Source organism: Alosa sapidissima, chromosome 9 (assembly GCF_018492685.1).
Source record: "Alosa sapidissima isolate fAloSap1 chromosome 9, fAloSap1.pri, whole genome shotgun sequence".
NCBI lineage: Eukaryota > Metazoa > Chordata > Actinopteri > Clupeiformes > Clupeidae > Alosa > Alosa sapidissima.
Genome location: NC_055965.1, coordinates 24,806,955 through 24,832,026, shown reverse-complemented (window position 1 = coordinate 24,832,026; position 25,072 = coordinate 24,806,955). Strand labels below are relative to the sequence as shown.

The 25,072-nt window shown below is 40.8% G+C and overlaps 2 protein-coding genes across 2 annotated transcripts in view; one reads left to right on the top strand and one right to left on the bottom strand.

The window, feature by feature from the left end:
• The window catches only part of LOC121718480 (GTPase IMAP family member 7-like), a 34,680-nt gene extending 17,970 nt beyond the window's left edge, over positions 1-16,710 (top strand). Inside the window, exons 4-6 of the mRNA XM_042103491.1 lie at positions 8,757-9,396; positions 13,346-13,472; positions 16,684-16,710. Of these exons, the coding sequence (XP_041959425.1) occupies positions 8,757-9,396; positions 13,346-13,472; positions 16,684-16,710 (794 nt within the window). The remainder of the gene's footprint in view (positions 1-8,756; positions 9,397-13,345; positions 13,473-16,683) is intronic.
• Positions 16,711-16,789: 79 nt separating this feature from the next.
• Positions 16,790-20,725, bottom strand: LOC121718478 (GTPase IMAP family member 9-like). Its single transcript, XM_042103490.1, has 3 exons — positions 20,689-20,725; positions 20,407-20,411; positions 16,790-17,755 (listed from the first exon to the last, which is right to left on the bottom strand). Exons 1-3 carry the CDS (start codon positions 20,723-20,725, stop codon positions 16,790-16,792), a joined length of 1,008 nt encoding a protein of 335 aa, XP_041959424.1.
• Between the last annotated feature and the right edge of the window lie 4,347 nt (positions 20,726-25,072).

Genomic DNA, 25,072 nt, shown 5'->3' with positions numbered 1-25,072 from the left:
TTGCGAATGCGAGGACGATATGAGCCTGTTGCATTTAGTTAGATGTCCGAGTCACGCATAATGTTTGAAAACCACTGGCTCGTAATCACAATAATTTAACACACGACAGTTGGATAACCTACTTCATCATGTCCCCATGCCTACATTTTTGTGAGTAACATAGAGATCGTTAAAAACAATAAAGTATGGCTCTCCGTTTGGGACATCGAAAACTTATATTTTTAATAGACTACCGTCGAAGATGCTTACTTGCAAAAGCCTCGGGATAACACGTTATCTCCACTATCATCAGTCATGCCCCTTGATCAAAGTGGGGAATGAAATAAAAGTTTGAGAACCACTGGCTTAACAAGTTACCTACAGTCCAGAACACAGAATCTGTAATATTCTGATGATCGGCGATGATATCGGCAAATGTTTGTTTTCCAAAGTAAGAATTTCACTTCACCATGCACCTTCGACAATACCTGGCCTACCTGGTATCATTACAAACATTATTCTGTGTCCTAAAACTGGCATATTTTATGGCATTGTGTCATGTAAGTTCGTTGCAAAATCTAGAGAAATGTGTGAGGTGGTCAGCGGGGGACAATTGAGACACACATTGGATTGTTTTATTACTTGAACACTCCACACTATCCACAGCTGTGGTAGGCCTATCAGGGGCAGGAGGATTACTGTCAGCGCAGGCTTTATATAAAATTCTTCAACAGAAGGCCTCGAATGTTGTCTTGTTTGTGGAGCGCTTTGCTTCGCTTCTGTAATTTCGGCTTCATTGAAAATGAGGGCTTCCCTCAATGACCCTCCGAGAATAAATAAAGGTTGAATGAATGAATTAATGCAGGCTTGCCCAAAATAAAGGCATGTGGTTTGCGCAGCCTACAGTAAATAACAGACCCGCCAGAATGTGCGTTATGATGCTTTTTTACGAGCAAGATGTTTTGGTACCCTACGCACACTGCATGTTCTTAAATAACAATGATCATCAGTAATATTCGACCATTAATTTGGGTAAATGGGCAAGCGAGACCACCTTGATTGGCTGATTGGCTGATGATTGTAACGCGGGCATGATTCCAAACACCTCCCTTACGATGATGAGTGACAGGTCTCAGAATGCGTGCGCTACACAAGGACGGAAGATGATGAATAACTGGTGTCGTAGGCTATTCACAAAGGCTTTTATCTTACTACTAGGAGTAGGCTACTCCTAAATCGCACTTAAAGATTTTAGATTGGAGTTTTCTCTTAAAAGTTATTCACAAAGCCTTTCAGACAACTCCTAAACTAGGAGTGAGTCTTCGTGGCTATGGGTGACGTCATTACTCATGCACGAGCTTGACTGAAGTGACCACCTTGATTGGCTGACGATTGTAACGCGGGAATTCCAAACACCTCTCTTCCGATGATGACTGACAGGTGACAGGTCGGAGAATGCGTGCGCTACACAAGTAGTGCGAAGGACGGAAGATGATTAATAACTGAATAAAAAGGCCTAGCCTAAATGAATAAAGAGTAAGGCAAAACAAATAGCTTAGTAGCCTAATGAAACATGGGCCTATGGATTGATGCAGTAGCCTACCTTTGCAACATTATTAAATGAATCTGTCACCATATCCCTAGGCTACGTTTGCAAAGAGGAGAACATTTTAATTTGATTCACAATGAAACGTTACATTTCATTTACATGTTAACAATGAGTAGTTTTGGTTGTTGTTGGTGGCGTTATTGCATCCCTTTTATGAATGCAAAATTGTTCCCTTGCGATTGGAAGCTCCTGTTGCGCATAGGCTATTTCAAAACATTGCAACGTAAAATGCCACAAAAAAGCTGTTTATGAATAGGTCTTAGTGAGTTAGGAGTCCTCTCGACTTAAGCTGTCCCAGACTTAGGTGCTACATTTAGGTCTAAAATGCTTCGTGAATTACTTTTTGTGAAAAAATTAGGAGTCCTGAAGTTAGGAGTGACACGCCCATTATTTTTAGGAGTTGCTCCTAAATTCGCCAGTTAGGAGCTACTTTTAGCCTTAAAATTATTTGTGAATACGGCCCCTGAATAAAAAGGCCTAGCCTAAATGAATCAAGGCAAAACAAATAGCCTAGTAGCCCAATGAAACATACGGATTGATGTAGTATCTTTGTAACATTATTAAATTATTCTGTTACTATGCCTACGTTTGCAAAAGAGAACATTTTAATTTGATTCACACTAATGTTACATTTAATTTACATGTTGACAATGATTAGCCTAGTTTTGGTTGTTGTTGGCGGCGTTATTGCATGTTAGTTATGCCTACAATGCAAAATTGCTTCCTCGCGATTGGAAGCTCCTGTAGCTGCATAGGATTTCAAAACCGCAAGTTTGTGAATAGGTCTGTGAGTAAGGAGTCATCTTGACTTCCTTTAAGCTGTCAGAGGTGGGAAGGTGTGATTTTTTGGGGGAAGGGCCGGATTAACTGGGCACAATTGTCTGATGGCCCCCATTCCCCCCAGCCAACGTGAATCGGGTGGTTAGTTAATAGGCCTATCGTGAAGATTTTTCCTGCCATCTAAGGCACGAGCGCATCTGTGAGGCCAAGCCTCACCAAGTAGCTCGTTTGTTTACAACTAACATTCCATTTAATTAAACTGCTTTATAGGCTATGCCGAAATAGTTTTCAACATTTTGAATATTAGTGTCGGGTGAATTGAAATGTTCTCAAAGTAGCCTTATGGCTGAAAGCTGCTTGGGACCCCCCCCCCCCCCCCCCCCCCGTCAAGCAATATAACCATACAAACGCGCTTCCTGCACTCATTGTTTCAAAAGGAGTAATTTTGGCTTTGTCAGAACTGAAGAGCTGTGGACGGCACGGCACGGTATGCCCAATGAAAATAAATTAACGCAACGCAACACAACACAACACAGACCCCCGCTTCTCTCGCGTCAGTCACTGACATGAACGAAACACAGAACCCGCTTCTCTCACGGCAGTCACTGACAGTAACCTAGAATAAATGCATGGGGAAAAACACTTCCCCATGACAAAGACATCGTAAAACACTGAAAGTTAATATTTTGTCACTAGCAACATTCATCTGTCCTTTGTCAAATGTATTATGTTCCAAGTACCCTATGCGTAATTCTGCTTCATAAAGTTGAACAAATACATTTGCTTATTTCACAGAAAAATATAAATAGCCAGTCTACAGTGCAGAGTTGGTAAGTTATGGTAGGCCAACCTGCAGTGAACATACAAATAGGGGAAATTATTTCTCTTGCAGCTGAGTAGCCTCAGGTGCGCACGTAGACATAAGGCCGAACATGCAAGCGCCAATGAATCGTGCTCTCACGGCAATCGCGCCGTTAAACTTAAATAGGTTAACATCACTCTAAGTTCGCCTTCAAGCAAGGAAAACGATGATTTGAAGACATCTGTTTCGTTGGAAGGGCAAGGGGTAGCAACAGGGCAACACAGAGACAGGCCCGATGGCAGGGCTGTTATGAGAGTATTAAAATATGGGATATTCTACGGGAAAACATTAAAACGGCAAGACAGCGGGGAAAGTTAAAATACGTGATAAACACGGAAAAAGTTGGCATGCATTGTTTCGGTCCCCGTGCACAGGGATTTTTTTGTCATACTATTAATCACATATGATTATTTGTGAAATTGTGCAAACAGGCGCAACACATTTGAAAAGGAAGGACTGGTAGCATGCAAGCTCACGGGAAAGATTGATTTAAGAACGTTATCACAAAGTGTGTGGCTGTGGCGCGGGCGGAAGACAATTGGCAGGGGAGGGTCATGTCTTTTTTAACAATTCTGTCGGAGGGTCATTGAACAATTTCTAGCAGACAAGAGAGGGTCATGCAACTTCCAACTGAAGCACTCAAAATTCCTCCGGTGGCCCCTTCAATAAATAACGACCAGTCCCTAGATTGCTGCTGGGCTATATGTCTTGGTTCTGTTAACAACTCATTGTCAAACGCATAGCCTATCTCGCGGTTGCATCCATTACAAACAAACATGCACTGTGAACGTCTGGGATTGGGGAGAGCACTAAATGCTCTACTGAATAAGCACGAAGTCAAACCTTTAAATGAAAAACACTCTTTAATAATCCAAAAAAATAAACCGCTAATGAAGTAAACTTGACCATCAAAAATCGTTTATCGCTTGTAACTCCGTGATACCAGGACGTAAGAGGAAGGCATTTGGCTGAGCAACGGAGGTTAATATGCTCCATGTTTTGTCCAAACTGTCTATCATCGTTGCACTCGGAGAAAACCGGAATGTTTCATTTGTCCCCGTTTCAATCGTCCCGGTTGTACCTACTCAAAACGCAGATAGAACCTTATTATTCTAAGGTAGCGAAATAGCGTTCAGCATGATTCATGCCCAATTAATTCCCCCTGTTAAAGTGTTCGCCTTTGTAGTTTGGTTTCGTGATAGCCTATGATAAACGGCTTATGGCCAAATATGTGAAAACGTTAAAATACAGTAGGCGACAAACCCGGAAAAAGTTGACACTGATTTTTTCATAATCACTTTGGAGGGTCATAGAAAAATGTATTGCTGGCGAGGGAGGGTCACGTCTTTTTGGACTAATGCTCCCAAAACTCCTCCGGTAGCCCCTTAAATAAATAACGAACAGTCCCTAATGAAGTAAACTTGTGACCATCAAAAATCGTTTATCGCCTGTAACTCTGTGATAACAGGACGTAACAGGAAGGCATTTGGCTGAGCAACGGAGGTTAATACTCTATATTTTGTCCAAATGATGTCTGTCTATCATCGTTGCACTCGGAGAAAACCAGAATGTTTAATTTGTCCTGCGTCTCTACGGCTGCAAACGGGATTCACTCGCAGTTAACCAAATATTTCTTTATTAGGGCAGAGCAGGCATATTTCTGGCTATTACATTATTTCTAAACCAGTCTGCTAAAGTCTGTAGTGAAGTCTGTGTAGGGTTTTCCAGGCTCCATTTCTTTTTACGAGACACCCTGCTCACTTGAGCCATCTACCGGTTGTTTGGGTTGTTGCAGCGTCTCACTGGAAAAATACAAATTAAAGTCGCGTGATACCGCGTGATCCCACGCGCGGACCGCGAGTGAAGCTGGCCAAATTGAAGCACTGCCCACTGTATACACCAACTGGCCTGTAGGTGGCCGGAGACAGTTTTCTGTGAATATCTCGAGAACCATAGGGCCTAGGAGGTCCACCTTTTTTATGTATGTTGGTCTTAAGGGGGCATGTCAACCCGTCCCATTACCACTTATTTCATGTATAGCGGCACCTAGTTAAAAATTAAAAAGCAAAAAATTAGGTGTTTTCATCACAATATCTCTGGCTGACAAGGTCAAAACTGCACGAAATTAAAAGTGTAGGATCATTATGACACCCTCCGAATGCATGCCAAGTTTTGTGTACTTTCGTTCATGGGGGGCCTTACAATAAAATAATTTATGTGTACATTTAGTGACGTACACCAACAAGGATTCCCGGGACACTGAAAGACCGGGGTACACAAAACTTGGTGGGCATGTACCCCCACATGGATAGCATGGAACCGTCATTCTTCGTTTTGATCTGTAGCCCCCCCCCCCCCCCCCCGCTGGACTGGACCCCCCGAAAGGAGGGTAGGGCAGACACAGTTCTCTGTGAATATCTTGAGAACTGTAGGGCTTAGGATGACCAATTTTTTCCGTATGTTTGCCTCCAGGGGTCATGTTAACCCATTCCATGTGCACACATGTGCATAAACAGATACACACACACACACACATACATTTACAGTAATCATACGTATGACACATACTCACACAGTAGACATATGTACGCATGCATGCACATGCACAAACACACATACGCAGGCAAACACACAAGCACGCACATACACACACACACACACACCCACACACATAAACATAAATTTGTACATGCACACATGCACACAATTCAAGAATTTTTCCCGTCATCTACTCCCTGAATTTTTGGTCATTGATACCCGGGACACCGAACCACCGGGGTACATGAAATTTGGTGGGTATGTAGCCCCACTAGACTTTTACGGAAAAATTTCATTTCGTCCCGGGGACCACCACCAACCCCCCCCCCGTGCTGGGCCCCCTGAACCGCAAAAAAAAAACAGTTTTTCGTACGTAGCCCCACTAGACTTTTACATTTTCATTTGTGATTTGCACCCCCACCCCCCGGTAAAAAATGAAAATGCAATATTATTCTGCTTTAATCGCCCCTATCTTCAGTTAAGATGTTCAGAACTGCACCAAATTTTATGTGTATGATTGACCTGGCATTCTCTGGGGGTATGCCAAGTTTCGTAGAATTTCATCCATGGGGGGGTCTAAAAAAATTAGGTTATGTGTACATTTAGTGACTGTACACTCATTGGCCTGTAAATGGCGGTGCACACATATACACATGCACACACACAGGCACCCACATACTATCGGTATTAGAACGGCCGATACATAATTACAAATTCAGTAAGATTAAAAGAAAGCCAAAATAAATATTCATCATCATCATCATGGCTGCATTTTCAGTATTGGCGAGAAGTAGTCGTTTGTCCACTAGATGGCGCATCGTTGCAGTGAGACGTAATTTTGTTGGAAGTTAAAAGTGGGTTGGAAAAAACAATGGACGCTTCCTACAAGGACTGTAATTTACCGCAGCGAACATCTAATAAGGATAGGACGATGTTCACATGAAGTGTAATTCCCATTTCTTCTTGAAGCTGAAATAAATCTGAGGATGTTTATCGGACATGCTTGGTTTTTACTGCAGGTACGTTAATCTTGTAATATCAATAAGGACCTAGGTAATGTTACTGTTAGCGTTGGTTGAGTGATGGAGGCATTTGATTGATTGCATTTGTAGAAAACTATAAATGCGGTTATACCAAGCAAATGTATAGCAGCACTGTTTGTATCTTTCGACTGTCATTTATTGCACGTGCTACAAAATCATTCTGTGCAATGGAAGATTTACCAACGTTACACCGGTCTGATACAGTTTTGCCTATACATGCGTGAGACTGAGACGCCTGTTTATTTTGTTTTAAGTGCGTGCAGGGTGTGAGAGGGGAATCGATGTGCTTTGATTACAGCTTGGTAGTTGTAGTCTGTGAAATTAAAAAGCACGTGTGTGTGAAGTATCCAAACAATGACACCTTCATTTCATTATGGCTGCTTTAGCAAAACACCTTAAGCTACTGTGTAGTGGGTCCCATTTAGAAGTGGCTACTTCATTCGCGCTTTCCTTGACTCATGGAGCTGCGTGAATGTTATTACAACTTTTCGCCACGATATGACCGTTTAAGTCCGCTTGATACTGTAAGGCGTAAGCCATTGGTTTCCAAAGGAGATTTTATTTGTGTCGCCAGCATAGCCTATTGACAATTTATGTTGTAAATAGGCCTACCTTATAATCCTACCTGTAGCTTAGGGAAGCTAACAGCTTTCTATTAGGATCTAGTTTGTTAGTTACCGTTTTGTCATAACTCCCTGATGCATTTTTGCATTTAGAATAGCCAGAGCGTGTATATCTCAATCTGAAAATTAAACAATATCGGGTGCCTATGGACTAGGCTGGGTGAACCCAGCCTGATCTGCCCGCTATTTATTTTTTGATTTCTTAAAAGATTGAGCTTGGTCTGATGAAAGCCAGACTAGCCATGGACCTCAGTTAAACAATGCAAGGGAACATGAATCAGCCTATATTTGCGCGAACAATAACGGACAAAAGCTCTTCAACTTTGGCCCGTTAAAATGTGTATGAACAGTCTAACGACGCATTTCATCAAGGCCCATTTGGACATGTCAGTTATTTGCACCACTGGTTAGATGTAAAACAGCATTTTGTTTCAGACTAGGCTACTGTTACTTAATTTGTGCATTAACAATAACGTTTCAGACTACTGTTACTTAATTTGTGCATTGACAATAAAGTGTTACATGAACTAAAGATGACACAAATCTTATGTAGAAGAAGAAACATTCACAAAAAATCCATCCATCCAAAAATGACCTTTGTTTTTGATAGCTGTTGAAAACGGCATGGAACTGACAGATGTTTTTGTTTATAAATACATAACAAATAAATAAATAAATAACATTATGCTGATACCTTTTGCTTTTCCCAAATACAATGTAGCCTACAGGTGTAAGTGACCTTTCATCAATCCAGTTGCAATGGATGAACTGTGATGAACTGCCCTACTTGTGATTGTTTAGAGATTTTAAAGGTTTTATAACAATGCTACATCTTCTTTGGCTATTCTACAATCTATTCACCTTTTCAGCACCAGTAGGCTACTTTCTGTGCAGCCGCACACACACACTCAGGCATGCCAAACAAGCATACACAAAAGTTTCAAGAGTGGGGGATGGAGTAAAATATGGAGACAAATTGAAGTGTGATTTATTTTCGCGGAACGGATGTACAGGACTGAGCGGCGGTCATATTTTGTACCGCTATGCGGTACATCTAGTTTAGTTTGTTGTAGAATTGTTGTATAAAAGCAATATAGCACTCGTGATCGTGGGATTGGTCATGGATATTCCCACGGCTGTTGTTGCCTGCGCCACTCGGCCTCCGGCCTCGTGGTTACGGCCGAACAACACCCGTGGGAATATCCATGACCAACCCCACTCTCACTCGTGCTATATTGCTTAATTAGTTATCTATTTTTGTAACACTTTCTTTCTTTTTGCTGTTTTTGCTTTTGTTTTGTTTTGATTCAACTCTTTCTCAGATGACAACCTGAAGGGCCATGACAAAACCAAGGCTGACCTCAGGATTGTGCTCCTTGGTCAGACTGGAGCTGGGAAGAGTGCAACAGGAAACACCATCCTGGGGAGGGAGGCCTTCAAAGCAGAATTATCCTCTGACTCTATGACTGCAACCTGTCAGATTAAGGATAGTAAGGTGGCAGGGAGGCATATTACAGTTGTTGACACACCAGGCTTATTTGATAAAATAAAGAGTAGAGATGAACTGAAAAGTGAGATAGAGAAGTGTGTTGATATGTCTGTTCCTGGACCTCATGTCTTCCTGCTGGTGATCAGATTAGATGTGAGATTCACAGAAGAGGAGAGAAATGCAGTCAAGTGGATCCAGGACAACTTTGGTGAAAGAGCGGCAAAGTTCACCATGGTGCTGTTCACTCATGCTGATAAGCTCAAGGGAAAATTAGTGCGAGATGTAATAAAAAACGACCTTCGGATCTTAGTAAAAAAGTGTGGGGGTGGATCTCATGCCTTTAATAATGAAAAAAGGGATAGCCAGACTCAGGTCACAGAGCTGCTGGAAAATATTTCTATCATGCAGGAGAAGAATGGGGAGAAATTCTACACAAACGAAATGTATAAGGAGGCTCAGGAAAAATTGAGAGAAACAACTATAGCTTTGGGAGGAGTGTTTGGAGGTGCAGCTGCTGGTGCTAGTATTGGATTTGCAGCTGCTTCTGGACCAGGAAACCTTATAGGAGCAGCAACAGGAATAGTTGCCGGAGGAGGGGGAGCTGCAATGAGATCTTTTGTCAGAAACATGTCAAAAGGCTATCCAAAGGCTGAAGATGGCTCCCCACTTGCCAATTCAGGTGAAACAGTAATGAAAATGGACCATTAATGGGGCAAAAATAATGTATGTAACATTGGGTTGTTTTTCACTAATATTACATTCAAAGAATGTCCTTTAAGGATTATGCATATTGCCTTTGACAACTAGGCAGACACCTGTAACAACAACAAGGAAAGTCTCTGAGATATATTCTTATTTTAGAATGAAATTCGTATTTTTACTGTAATCTTTACAGTGTGGATAGGCTAAGCCTTTAGTATTTCAAGTAGCAACCAGGGACTCCTCCAGAATGCTAGTTGCTATTTTTAATGCTTAAGGAAGGATTAGAAGTAGTAACTTACTGAGATTTACTGATATATGAATAGTGGGTAGTGCTTTGTATCACAATGTTTTGGATGCAGATGTAGAGTTGCTAACAAGGCTCTCTGCTGTCAGAAGGGAATAACTGTTGAACTTGTAAAGAGTGCTGTAAAGAAATTGAATAGAATGGCACCAATAAACGATGATAATGATGATACACTCTGAATAGTTCGGAATGTCAAACGCCTGCTAAGTAGTTATGTTGTTCTGTGCAGAAATGTGATCTTATTTGTTTGTTTTTGATCCATTCAGTTGCTGCTATGCCTGGCACCTCATTTATAGAAATGTTACTGTACATTCACAACTACATTCTTGAATGAACAATCAGTAACTATACGAAAGGTCAATGGAGCAAAAAGCCACCTTGATGTTAATATCAATACCTATAATCCAGGCTGAGGAAGAGAAACATTCCTATTGTATTATGGCTGTTGTGCTCCACCTATGGAAAATAGGTGGCATTCTAATAATATGAAATAATGTTAGACAATAAAATATATGGAATAAGAGCATAACAAAAATAACTTGCACAAGGTAACCACTCCTAACTGAGGATGTGGAAAATACCATTGGAATAGAATGAGTCATTTATCAGCATCATCAATATGGTGCCTTTTCAAAGACAGACAGGTGGAGACACATGTATGTATTTGATTTGCATGCTATGAAATGCATGAAAAAGAAAGACATGACTGGTCTGACAAGCTTTTAATTGGTAACATGTGCCTCCACCTGTCATATTAAACATTCCTTATATTTTGAGTCAAGAAAAAGTGTTGTGGCACACTTAGAACTTCAATATGCTTCAAGTTTTATTCTACCAACATTTCAGCATCACACGTTCATTTAGCTGTAGGGCATATTTTGGATTTTTCAACATGGTTTGTGTCCGTTGAGGAATTAAGGATATGAGAAAAGAGTAGACATTCTTTGATAAATTATATGATAGTCAAAGGGGGCGGATGCAAAGCTCGGTTATGGGCGAATTTGTTGCTGAAACTATACTCTTTAGTGACATTGCTGTGCACAAATGCAAAACCTAAAAGTGCTTGTCTAATAATTCCACAATATATTGTAAAAAATATTGGAAAAACTTAACCTCAGCATACATAAAGTGTTTCAAACAGATTCAGAAAGGGTAAGTGCATAAGCCCCATACTGAATGCTATACTGGATGTCTGTGTACTGTTAAATTAATTAAACATTAAAAATGCACCCAGATACACATATGCAAAACCTTAAAGTATGGGTAGGACTTAACCTCAGTATCATAAGCATAACATGATTTAAACAGATTCAGAAAGGGTATAAGTGCATTTATGAGCCCCAGACTGCTATTCTGCATGTCTGTGTAGTGCTGTCACTGCACTGATGGATTGGTATTTTATAAGGCCTAACAGCTAGAGGTATCACAATGCATTATAAAGCTTCTTTTGTCATCATTCATCTAGTATTTTTTCCACATTATTTTTATACTTTTGTATACTTTATTATGACCGCCGCCCAGCAAAGCGGTCATATAGGTTTAGTCAGAGTTTTTTCTTTATTTTTTTTGTTGTTTTTTTTCCGCATGTGTAATTTTTCTGTCAAGGATTCCCGGGACACAAAAAGACCAGGGTGCACGAATCTTGGTGGGCATGTAGCTGAATCTGACTCCATTTAATTTATAATTTCTATCACCATTTACTTACCAAGTAACTAGTTTATCATCTATGGAATAGCATGGCATGGCACACTATGAGAACTACAGACAGTTAACAATTTATGTAGGCATTAAGCCTTAAATAGTCAATGTAATCAATATCAATCTCGCTTCAGTTGAATGTACTGTACAAGTAAACTCACATGGTCTACTGTAACAAAGTAAAGTAACAAAGTAGCAAATGGTAACAAAGGAAACTTCAGAGCAGCGGTCCCCAACCACCGGGCCGTGGGACATTCCTAACCGGGCCGTAGCCTACGACATGAGTTAAAAAAAAATGCATGCAAACTAAACTCAATTTAATTCGCAATAATGTCACGTTTTTACATGGCATAGGTCTATATGCAGTTGTTTGATTGCACGCATGTTTGCATTTTGCAAGGTCTATTTTCTTACGTCTGTCTGTCCCACCTTCAACACTTTACATATTGCCTTCAGCGCTGCGCAGCCTCAGGTCAGCTCACTTCACTTGATCAGTTCTTGGCGAATGGTAGTGTCACACAAAGTTAGCTAAACTGCTAGAATGAGCAACAAAAAACAAGCATCTTTAGCAGGTCACTGGTCAGAGTGTTCGAGAGCCGCTGCAGAGATTTCTTACAGAAAAAGAAAGTCACAGCTGCACATTTTAGTGATGAGGACTAGGTGCCAAAACTCGCTTACCTGTGTGGCATATTCGGGTTGCTTAATTACCTCAACCTGTCACTCCAGGGGAGAATGACAACTGTCTTTAAACTGGCAGATAAAGTCGCTGCATTTAAAGCCAAGCTTGATTTGTGGGGATGAATGGGGACGGGGTGTATTTGATATGTTCCAAACAGTAGTGGGGGTTTTGGGAGAGACTGAGGCAGGGCCCTTTCTCTCGCAGCTGGTGCGCGATCACCTTGTTGCGCTTTCAAATGAGTTTGAGCGTTAGGCTACTTCCCATCCTCCAAAGATCCACGGCAAACCAATGAGTGGGTCCGCAACCCATTTGTCAATATCCCGAATAGTCATAACTTGTCAGCGCAGGAGGAAGAGCAGTTGATCGAAATTGCAAATGACGGTGGTCTTAAGAGTGTGTATGAGGAAACCTCTCTGGCGGGTTTTTGGATCAAAACCAAAGCAGAATATCCCGAGATAGCCGTAAAAGCGCTGAAAACGTTGCTACCATTTCCCACCACGTATCTATGCGAGGCCGGTTTTTCTGCAATGACTGCAACTAAGACCAAATTGCGCAATCGACTGGACATTTCAAACACACTGAGGTTGTCACTGTCTTCCATCACCCCCTGATGGAACCTTCTTGTTGCAGGGAAACAAGCACAGGGCTCCCACTGATTATATTCGTAATGCACATTTAGTTCCATTTGTTCCCATATTTTGTGAAGCATGTTCACACTTGATAGATGTAGCTTCAAGTTGTTCAATTTTCATAGTTCATATTGTTCAATTTTCACTTCTTCAAGTTCACGTTTTTCACATTTTTAAGAGTTTGTTACCTTCACTGTTAACTGGAGCTAGTTCTTTTCAAGTAATGCATGCACAACACATATGAAACATGGAACATGAAAAAAAAATGGGAATCAAACCGATCCATGGTACATAAAAGGTTGGGGACCCCTGACTTAGAGATAACTGATACACCAGATATAACAATACAAACCCAAATATTAAAATATAGAAATAGAAAAGGAATGGGAGAAAAGGTGCGCACACACGGGAGAGAGAGAGAGAGAAAGAGAGGAAGACAAAGGGAGACATAAAGAGAGAGAGAGAAAGGAAGAGGGGGGGAGAGAGGCAGAAGAGAATGGACCAAGCCACAAGGGCCAAGATCAAGAGGAACGTCACGTGACATTTCAAAATTCCAACCTGTTAGTAAGCTAGGGTTTGCTGTTGCATACAACTTCATTTCAATTTCGAAATACTGGACTATGTTTTTTTTTTTTTAAAACGGTGACGAAATTGTGAATTTTCAGAGCGTGTTACTCCACACTCGGCAATCGACTCCTACGGACTTTCCCCTAAAGCTGGCAGCTGCAGCAGCAACATTTCCGGAAAGGTACTGGCTTGATGAAATTCATTCTGGACTCTCTATCCGACCACATAAAGACCTCGGGATACTTCGGTTTGGCTTTAGGGACCCTCTACTCACTACCACGTAAGTGTAATGTTGTTTGGAACTGTAGAAGAGGTATAAAAATAGCGTTTTGTAGCGGCGAAATGACATGCCCAGGTCCGAATGACATGATTTTGATGTCATCTTAACGTATGTACTCCCAATCATCCGTAAATTGATCTAAAGTGCATTTTACTCCGGATAATTCCTTCAACCAAATATTTCTTTATTAGGGCAGGGCAGGCATATTTCTGGCTATTAAATTATTTCTAAACCAGTCTGCTAAAGTCTGTAGTGAAGTCTGTGTAGGGTTTTCCAGGCTCCATTTCTTTTTACGAGATACCCTGCTCACAAGAGACATCTAAAGTCGCGTGATCCCGCATGCGGACCACGAGGGAAGCTGCGAGGGTAGCTTACACTGTGCATTTCTTCAGATAACTGTCATTACGTGATGCATGTAACATGCTCTAAATAGGCAGTGGTTTATCTAACCTAGTCATGTACTTATTATCTGTTTTATTTTCAGAACCACACACACGGCCGAACCGAGGACTTTAAGGAGCATTTGTTTAGGGTTGCTGAGTTGCCTACTTTGCTCCTTCCTGTTTGGTGTTGGAGATTAGTCACTATTGGTTTTTATTGTTTACGTCACTATTTGCATGAGCCACGACTAGAAAGACTTGCGATAATATCAAACAAGTTTGATATTCACTTAGCTCCTGTTAGTAGCCTAGGTTATGGTCATAAGCAAATGAGATGACAGTCGAAAGATACAATTAGTGCTGTTATCAATTTGCTTGGTAGCCTATAAACGCATTTATGGTTTTCTACAAATACATCAATTATCAAATTGGCCTCCATCACTCAACCATGCTAACGGTAACGTTATTTTACCTACATTCTGCTATTCATAGGATTAACGTAGCCTACCTGCAGGAAAAAAACAAGCATGTCCGATAAACATTCTCAGATTTATTTCGGCTTCAAGAGGAAATGGGAATTACATGTCATGCAGAAATCATCCTACCCTTAGACGTTCTCTGCGGTAAACTACTGTACAGTCTTGTCCTTGTAGGAAGCGTAGTGTCTTTCCAACCCACTTTAGATTAACTTCCAACAAAATTACGTCTCACTGCAACGATGCGCCATCTAGTGGACAAACGACTATGTGACGCCAATACTGGAAATACAGCCAAATTATTATTATGATGAATATTTGGTTTTCCTTTAATCCTACTGAATTTGTAATTATGTATCGGCCGTTATAATTGCCGATACTGATGGTATACATGCCTGTGTGTGTGTGTGCGTGTGTATATGTGTGCACCACCATCTACAGGCCAATGAGTGTACAGTCACTAAATGTACACATAACTTAATTTTTTAGACCCCCCCATTGAAGAAATTCTACGAAACTTGGCATACCCCCAGAGAATGTCAGGTTAATCATACACATAAAATTTGGTGCAGTTCTGAACGTCTTAACTGAAGAGAGGGGCGATTAAAGCAGAATGATATTGCATTTTCATTTTTTACCGGGGGGGTGAAAATCACAAATGAGAAAATTTCTTCATCCTCGGTGCCACGGTTCAGGTAGTTATTTAGGAAAAACTGCATTTTTTGGGTTTCGGGGGGCCCAGCGCGGAGGGGGAGTGGCCCCCTGGGACTAAACTAAATTTTTCCGTAAAAGTCTAGTGGGGCTACATACCCACCAAATTTCATGTGCCCCGGTGTCTCGGTGCCCGGGGTATCGTTGACCAAAATTTCAGGAAGTAGATGACGGGAAAAAAAAAAAAACTTTGACAATCCCTATATGACCGAGGCGGTCATAATTATGTCAGGGATTTTTAGAGGTTTATTCACCACAATGGGATGTTCATAAGGTCACAGTGACCTTGACCTTTGACTATCAAAATCTTACAAGTTATTCTTTGTGCCCAAGTGACTGTTTCTAGCCTTGAGATATGTTGGAGATATCACATTTGCAAAAAAATATTTATGGGTAGACTGGTGAATGTCACCCGATAATGTCACTTTGAGCTACGTTAATGTACTCAGGAAATTAAATCTAGCTTGCGATTGTTTAGTAGACATGATTGATGATAATATATCTCAATTTGTCCACCACAAATGACCTAAACATTATTTTTCAACCAATCATTGAAGTAGATATGTATTTGAAATCACTGGCTGGATCAACTGTGGTTAAATCCTGACAGCAGGAAGGAGATCAACATTTTATGCAATTTTGGGCCTTTTTTGAGTTTTTTTGGATTAAAACAAGGAGGGGGTCTTAACCCCCCCTGTGTTGTTTCAAATTTTGTAATATTTTGGCTTTTTGAGTTTTTAGGTGGACCCTTCAAACTGGCCGAGTTTCATTAAAATTGGTGACGTGGCATGTATCACCCCCGCCTGGACTGGTCCTCTCATGGACACACACTCATGATTATTAGTCATTCCTCTAAATGGTGCACATGCCACTAATCAGAGTGGGTGGAAACCGGTTTGGCAGGGCAGTTACAGTGAGTCCTCAGTTAAGGTGAAAACGATCACTGTGAAAAACAATGGTACATTCATATTGGTGATTCGATTCAATAGATTAAATGATAGCACATTGTGATTGTATCACAAACTGCTGAGCTGGAAGGAAACAAAAAAACAACATTTTATGAAGTTTGAAATAATTTAATAGAAAGATTCCAGTTCACGATTATCAGTAATTATTCTAAACAGCAGTATTTCCCATATATCTTTTTCCAGCAGAGATGTTGTTGGTCACAGAAAGTTGGTAACCAAGCTCAGCTAGGGGAGATGCAGTTTAATGCAGATTACACATGTATGTAGGCAAGCAAATTAATGTAAAATACTTAACAATATTTTAACAGAGTTGAATAACATTGAAAGGAAAACAAAAACTAAACCTTTTATTTGTGGTGAGAACAGGGTGAGAGTGTCTGCTCACTGAAGTAGAGATGGAGTTGACACAGTTGTACTTTTCCCTCTCTTTCAGGCTTTCCTCTTCCACAAAGTAGGCCTATCCCAGATTAATTCACATAATTCCAGCTGCTTCGAGTGCTGCCCTTCCAACTGCTTCAAAGGCTACCGTTCCAGCTGCTTTGAGTGCTGATATTCCAGCTGCTTCGAGTGCTGCCTTTCCAGCTGCTTCATAGGCTGCTGTTCCAGTTGCTGCTGTTCCAGCTGCTTTGAGTGCTGCCCTTCCAATTGCTTCAAAGGCTGCTGTTCTAGCTGTTTCAAAGACTGTCGTTCCAGCTGCTTTGAGTGCTTTCGTCCCAGCTGCTTCAAGTGCTGCCCTTTCAGTTGCTTCAAGTGCTGTCCTTCCAGCTGCCGTTCCAGCTACTACTGTTCCTAATACTAGTGCTAACTTACCAACAAAACAAATGGCCTCTTGTACTTTTCTCTGTATTTTCATCTGGACTTCTTCGTAACTGGTGTAGTGTCCTCCTCCATTCTTCTCCACCATGGCCTCTATCTTCTCCAGTAGCTCACTGACCTGAGTCCTGTCTGCACTCATATTGTTAAATGTGTGATATCTACCCCCACACTGGCTGATAAGAGATGAGAGAGCATAACTTTTATCCAGCAAATGGTTCACTGGTTTTCCCTTCAGTGCATCTTCATGAGTAAGGAGAACTAAGGTGTACTTTAAAGCTTCTTCACCAAAGTTCTCCTGGATCGACTTGACTGCATTGCTCTCCTCATCTGTGAATCTCACATCCAGTCTCATCACCAGCAGGAAGGCATGAGGCCCAGGACAAGATGACTCAACACACTTCTTTATCTCACTTTTCAGTTCACGTTCATTCTTCCCTGTGGCAAACAATCCTACAGAGTCAATCAGTGTAATACAACGCCCAGCCACCTCACTACACTCCGTCTGACTGGTTGTAGTCACAGAGTCTGAGGATAATTCTGCTTTGAAGGCCTCTCTCCCAAGGATGGTGTTCCCTGTTGCACTCTTCCCAGCTCCAGTCATACCCACCAACACAATTCTGTGCTTAGAGCTCATAATGGTTTCTACCTTCTCTGCAGTTCCACCACCTGTGGCACTATCTCTATCTATTCAGTAGTTTTTCAAACCCCCTTGGTAATCTTCTGTCTATATGAACATTAGCATAACATCCATCAGAACATTTTGCCAAAGATTTCCTTGATCAACTTCACTGGTTCCAGTAATGTAGTTGTTTTTGCTCAGGTTGACTAAAAACACAAAGGCAGTTGGTACAGGAGGCCCCAGAGTGTGACTGAATTTCAGAGTTCCAAATTTCCCTTTCAACCTCAGCTGATTCGTTCAGCCCCAGGATGTCAATCACCAAGATGCCCTGGAATTCCCCTATGTGGGCCTTGCAAATTGTTGCTTGGCACTCTGCAAAAACCTCCCTGTTCAGAATGTTATTGGCAGTTGCACTCTTTCTTGAGCAGGTTTGGCCAAGGAGTATAATTCCTCAGGGAAGCTGAGTAATCTGTGAGAATGTCAAGACAAAAGGAAATGGCATTACTAAGATACAGATTTGAACTGTATGGACTTAAAGTGGACTTAATCAAATTGGTACACAAAGTAACTATTAATTAGTTTTTCACATCAGTTCAAAAAATCACATTGGTTTTGTTATGGCTTCAATATTGCTTGCCTCATAGCATTTATGTTCCATCGGAAACAGGGAAAGCAATTACCAGACTAATAATCAGATCCAGATGAAGGGTGGGGACCAACACAAAGAACCATAACATATGTCTATATAAGCACAACAGCAAAGAAACAATGTTTGGTTTTGTTAAATAAACAAAAAATCAACAATGAAACTAAAAACAATAACCCAGCCCTGAAAACCATTGCTAATGATATGTTGGGAACAATAAAAAAAAAAGACCAAACTTTCCGGAGATGTTGATGATATAAGCTAACTTGTGTACTAATAATTTTATAACAAAGTTTTTTGTTTGCTTTTCAATTTTAAATATTAGAATAATTGTATTATTATCATTATTATTATTATTATTATTATTATTACATTTGAAACATTGTATGTAAAACAGTAAAAATAAAATCCAGTACCTCTGTTTCACAGAATAACGTGTTTGTTTTGTTATATTCTTGTTACTTTGTAGGCTGGTTTATTCAAGTAATTAAAGTTGGTGTTTAAGGTGCTGGGCTAGTATGTAGTAGCCAGACAAAGTTGTGTATTCAATTTGCAGCTGCCACCATTATGTCCTTGAGGAAAGCACTTTACCCTGAGTTTCTCTGGGGAGAATGGCATTTGTAATAATGTAAATATGTATGTCGCTTTGGATGAAAATGTAAATAAATAAAATAATAATTAATTAGATGATATTATTTAACTGTTCTTACCCTGATTCATCAGATTGTGATTATGAAAAGATTCTTGCCTGGTTATGGATCCTCTGTCTTGTTCAAGCGAAAACACAATTGTACTAAGGTAGGTTCACACCGAATGGGTGTGCCGGCGCTCACACTGTAATCTGATACCATTGTAAGTTTCTCATAACTTTCCTTTGCACTTATGTTCATGCCTGACCTGTTAAACCTGTATAAACCTGTAGGCCTAAGAAAAATATAAAAATAAGGACTGAAAACAATATATTTTTTATATACTTTCATCCCCTCTGACGAGAAAGGAGCAGTTTTCTCTCAACATTACATTTTCTCTCTCTCTAATTCCGGTCTGCTGATGTGCTTCAAATTGTAAGTGCATCACTGCAATCGAGCACTTTTTGTAAGTCTGTGAAAATAACCTTACAGGTCCACATCCAACCTGCCATTTATTGGCAAAATTATTTAAACTATTTTTTTTTAGTTAATCATCTGCTTTCTTGCAAACAAACAAACAAAACACAACTGCAAGAGTTTATAACAAAACCAATCATCCTATCGCTCCCATTTGTATTGTATGTCCCTGCACTGGCTTCCTGTAACTTACATAACTTTTGAAGTAGGCTACTGTTATTTGTTTTTTTATCATTAAAATGGTTGAGACCAAATGGTTGGGTCCTTGTCAGACATGCTTGGACAATATGTTCCAATATTTCGATATATTGTTTGTGGCTGAAAACCAATCAATGCCACTCAGGGAATGTTTCACAGAAATATAAAGGTGTATCATTTAATGTATGCTATAACTATTTATTTAAGCTTTGCTTAAAATATCACAAGGTGCAACCTATTACATTTTAGTTAAGAAACACCTGCATGGAGTCTTTACAATCAAAAAAGGTCAGATGGTGATGGATGAGTTGATAGAAAGACAATGCCATTCAATAAAATGTCATGAGTCATGACAGTTTCCTATAAACCGCTCCTCTTTTTAGACAGGTGGAGAGAGGTGGAGACATGTTTTGGTATGGAAGAGCATAGCAGAAAAAGTCACAGATCTTTTTAGACAGATAGGTGGAGACAGGGGTGCCTGCAGGAATTAATGCTATGTTACGCAAAAAAATAAATAATGCGTGGACAATATTTGTCCGTTTCCCGGTTTTAGGTCCGTGCATTGGTCAGCAAAAAAGTAGCCTAAATAGCATAGCAACATCCACATGCAATAATACAACAACGTCTACAATGACCTATTCATTTGGACAACTTGATACAGCCCTATACAGGCTAAAGTTACCTTCAGTTTTGTTCTAGCGTACCGTGATGTCTGGCTTTAAACAGCTGTAATGCAGTTTAACGTTCTGACAAGCAATTGCCTACCTTGTTACTTGCATGAGAGTTCAAGAGTGCAGCACGCACATCCAAGTAGTTGAGTACTGGGTGCTGGACAGGAAGGCACAAGCAAGTAGAGGAACGTTTAGTCCGCACACCAGAATCTATGTCATGTGGTGATATAGCCTACAAATAAAAAAAAAAGCTTAGGAGCAGATCCTGGTGTGTGGACTAAACGTTCCTCTACTTGCTTCTACCTTGTTACTTGCCCATCTGGAATAACTCCACTAGCTCTGCTGCATCCATCCTTTCTGTTTTCGTTGTTTAAACTTGTGATATCCATGATGAGTATTGAGTCAGTGAATTAGCTCAACATTGTGCTGATAACCATATATAGATAGCTAAGTAAAAGAAAACAACAAGTAGCCTAGTTGCATGCCTGCGCGGCAGTGCACGCGTATTCTCTCTCCTGCTCAAACAAAATGTGTGTGTGTGTTAATTTTGATAACGTGTTCACTAACTTTATGTAATAGAAAATTGTAAATAGCCTGATGGCATGCAGCTAATGGGATACTGTGCATAGTTGGGAAGATATGGTGGGCCAACTTGGTGTGAATACACACACACACACACACAAGGAAAATGTTCTCTCGTTGTTGAGTAGCCTGATGGTACGCACAGTGCGTATGGACGTACACCTGCAGGCACGCCTTGGTGGAGACATGTTTTTTTAATTCTTTTTTTATTTTTTTTTTATTTTTTTTTTTATTTGCAAACATCATTGACATTACAGAAAATGCAACACTACGACATGCACAAGAATACTACATACGACAAACAGATGTACATTACATTAACACATACTGTAACTTAACAAGACATCACATTGACTTGGCTTCCACAAACATAACACAACATAACATTAATAACAGAAAGGCTAAGGATGATTTGCGTCCAGGATGATTACAGATATGATTATCAGGGATGAAATTGATGACCGGAATGAAAAAAAGGGGGGATTGGGGGGGTGCGGATGGTAGCTCTGAGAGTGTGAATGAGGTGGTGTTGGGATGGGGGTGGGGATGGGGGGTGAGGGGTAGTGAGGATGTGTGTGTGTGTGTGTGTGTGTGTGTGTGTGCATATGTATAAGGCTGGCTTGCTGTTGGGCCAGGAGGAGAGAAGCTGGAACATAGAGAGGGAGGAGAGGAGTTTCAGAGGAGAGGAGTTGTACAGTAATTATTCTATTAAAGATAAGTATAATAATAGGAATAACTTATTGCCTGGTTGATTGCCTGACTGATTGCCAACCTGGGCACCCATTAATGGCCACAGTTCCACCCAGCCCCCGCAGTTATACTGCGACGAGCTGACAGAAGGGAGGACCTGCGTGCCACCCATCCCCCCAGGCCCCTAGCATATGCACACATCCCCCACTACCATGACCAACCACACCTCGCCCCCAGACCTTCACCCAACACACCACTCTTGACCTAAATATGTACAGTATGTGAATGGCTAGGTTGAGGGATCTATCTAGAGTGTAGCATTAAAAGAAGTGGGCATGCATGGTGAATATCTGTCAGTATTTCCCCATGCACACCACACTTACCCTGTGTAAGATGTATGCCTCCTCAATGTGTGCATTAAAATAAGTGAGGCATGCAGATAGACACCTGATGAGGCATCTACCTGCACTCCACTCTTACCCTAGCCTGTTTTGTAGTTTTTGTTTATGTTTGATGTATGTCACCTAACATGTAGTGCAATTACAAGAGAGTAAAGCGTGCTGTGTGCTTCCAGGACAAGGCGTGTGCATGAGCGTATGAGGAGGGTGCACACCGGGGGCCCAGGGCCAATAGATAACCAACAGGACCCAACCAATGCCAAAACCACACAGCGACCCGCCAGGACCGAGTCTCCCAAGCCATCCAATGGGGCCCCGTCAAAATAACGATGGGAGAGGCAGAGAGAAAGAGTGAAATTAGTAAAGTTTATCAGAGAATGTAAATAAAAGGGGGAGGGAAAGAAGGGGATGCTATTTATATTACTACTAATAATAATAAATATAGCTGCAAGCAGCAATGCGGGGGCCAAGCAGTGCGCTATAGCTCCGCCAAGTTCCGTGAAAATCGGTTGAAATTTGTAACCGCTGAAATTTTTCGTAGAGTTTGGACTAAATCCAATATGGCGGAGGTCCAATATGGCGGAAAGTGACGTAATAGGGGTCATTGAACTTAGGTCGGCCCAGGGATTCCAACGGTGCCTGATATGTGAAAATCGGACGCGCCGTTCAATGGTCACATGCGTGAATGCAATCCAGGTTCGACCCATTGGTGGCGCTAGAGTGTTGGGCATAGAGTTCTGGAAATTGGTGAGAGTGATAATGGGACAGTGTTGAATCAATGTGCCAAATTTCATAACTTTAGACCCAGCGGTTCAATTTTCGGCCAGATTTTGACCTGTTGGTGGCGCTAGATGGCTGGGTTTAGAGGTCCGTAAATGAGTGTGAGTGGTCAGTGGAGTGTCCCGAAACTTTCTGCCAAAAAATCTGCACTTTTTAGCCAGGCGTTCTATGGGCTGCCATAGACTCCAATGGCAGAAGTGTAATAATAGGAAAAGCTAGTAACTCAATAATAACAATAATAGTTCCAGCTACCCTCCTCTGCCCAGTGTTCGATGATATGTGTATCTGTTGATGAAGTGTGTTATGATGGTGTGGAGATGGAACTCAGGCAAAGAGGGTCAGGACTGTAAGTAGGTGATAAAGGGGTACCAAGGAGAGGTTGTATCCTGAGCATTGATTAAGTTTGTAGTTTATAGGTTTTCTAATGATATATAGTCTGTTAACAAGTTTTTCCAATGAGTGATGTGAGCTTTTTTCTTAGATTTCCAGTTCATGAGGATTGTTTTCTTGGCGATAGTCAGCGCTACCAGCAGTGTTTTATTGCAGGAGTTTCTTAAATTGACTGTGGATGTATCACCAAGTATGCATAAGGAAGGGGATGCTGGGATGTGACAGCCAAAGATGGAAGAGAGAGATTTTGTGACACTCACCCAGAAGTGGTTGATTGGAGTGCAATGCCAAACCGCATGAATGTATGATGGTGCTATAGTTGAATCAGTGATGTGGTAGAATCTCCACCAGGCTGTCAGAGTAGCTGAAATTGTTGGGGCTTTGAAGGATGGATGTTGTTTGACCGACTGACTGCAGAAAGGGAGATCTGAGATTTTAATTTCTTTACAGATTGTTTGTTCTAGGTCTAACCAGGTGTTGTCTGAGGGGGTGGGGTGTAGCCATTTGTGGATGAAGTGGAGCTGGTTGGCCAGGGCATAGTGCTGGAAGTGTGGGGCCTCTAGTCCTCCCATTGCTTTTGGTTTTTGGAGAGTGGTGAGTTTGATCCTTGGGGTCTTATCTTTCCAGTAGAATTTAGTGATTAATGAATTGAGAGACTTAAACCAGAGTGGGGTGGGCTGGGTTGGAATCATAGAGAATAGATAGTTTATAGATAGTTTATTTTGGGCAGTATTGTCATTTTGATTACTGAGATTCTGCCCATGATGGATAATGGGAGGTTCTTCCAGCGTTGAAGGTCATCCTCTATTGAAGTGAGTACCCAGAGGAAACTTTTGCTTCTCGTTTGTATCCCTTCTGTTGCTAAAGAGGCAAAATGGTGATTCTCTTTTAAGGATCATTTAAGTATTACTTTTGTCACAATTATTTCTCCTAATTTTGCCTTAGGAGAAATAAAACAAGCAAAAGATGAGACACATAGCAATAAGACAAGTAGGAGTCACATAAGAGATATTAGTTTGAGAAGCAGGAGAAATACGGGAGATCTCTTATATGTTTGAGTGTAGTCTCACTTACAACTTGTTTCTCCTTAGGAGAAATACAGGAGATATCTTATATGTTTGAGTGTAGTCTCATTTACAACTTGTTTCTCCTTAGGAGAAATAATACTTTATTACATTATTATTTTTAAAATCCAATATCCTATTTGATGTACATTAATTGAATGGAAAACCTTCAATGTAAATCAATGTTGTCTCGGTAGTGAGATAAGTGGTGTGAATATAGTGTGGTTTCCAGACTCACTACTTTGTTATGAGAGTCAATGTACAACAATGTATTTAGGCCTACTTTTGCTGTACAAAAATATACACTTTCTTTCTACGGCATTTTTTTTATGTTTGCAGGTGTTGCTAATACCATTTACCACAGCCAATTTCAATTATGAAACTAGTGTTATTCCCTCTCATCGCTGACTGGCCTGGCACCCTAGGGATGTAAGTTTGGCAGTAATGAATCCTGGTGAAAACGCACTTTCCTCCCACTCAGGCGTATTACATTTTTTTAAAACTGCTTAAAGCTCTATGTCTATTTGTCGAAATTTTATACAAATCCCACTACTGCTCACACAAAATGCCTCAAATCTCTAGAAAAGTTAAACAAAACATTCAAAATACCATACACACATCTCTAAAGCAAGCATTTGTCTCACACTGTAACAACTTTTGTCATAATAAGACATTTTGGATATATCATGTACACACTGTTGCTCAAAACATGAAGCTCTTATGTCTTTCATGGGCTTCTAAGTATATTTCCATAGGTGGTAGCCAGTGTTGTGCGTGAACGAGTTCAAAAAAACG

Excerpts from the sequence above, each read along its gene's own strand:
- LOC121718478 (XM_042103490.1), bottom strand. The coding sequence starts at position 20,725 with ATGGATGCAGCAGAGCTAGTGGAGTTATTCCAGATGG.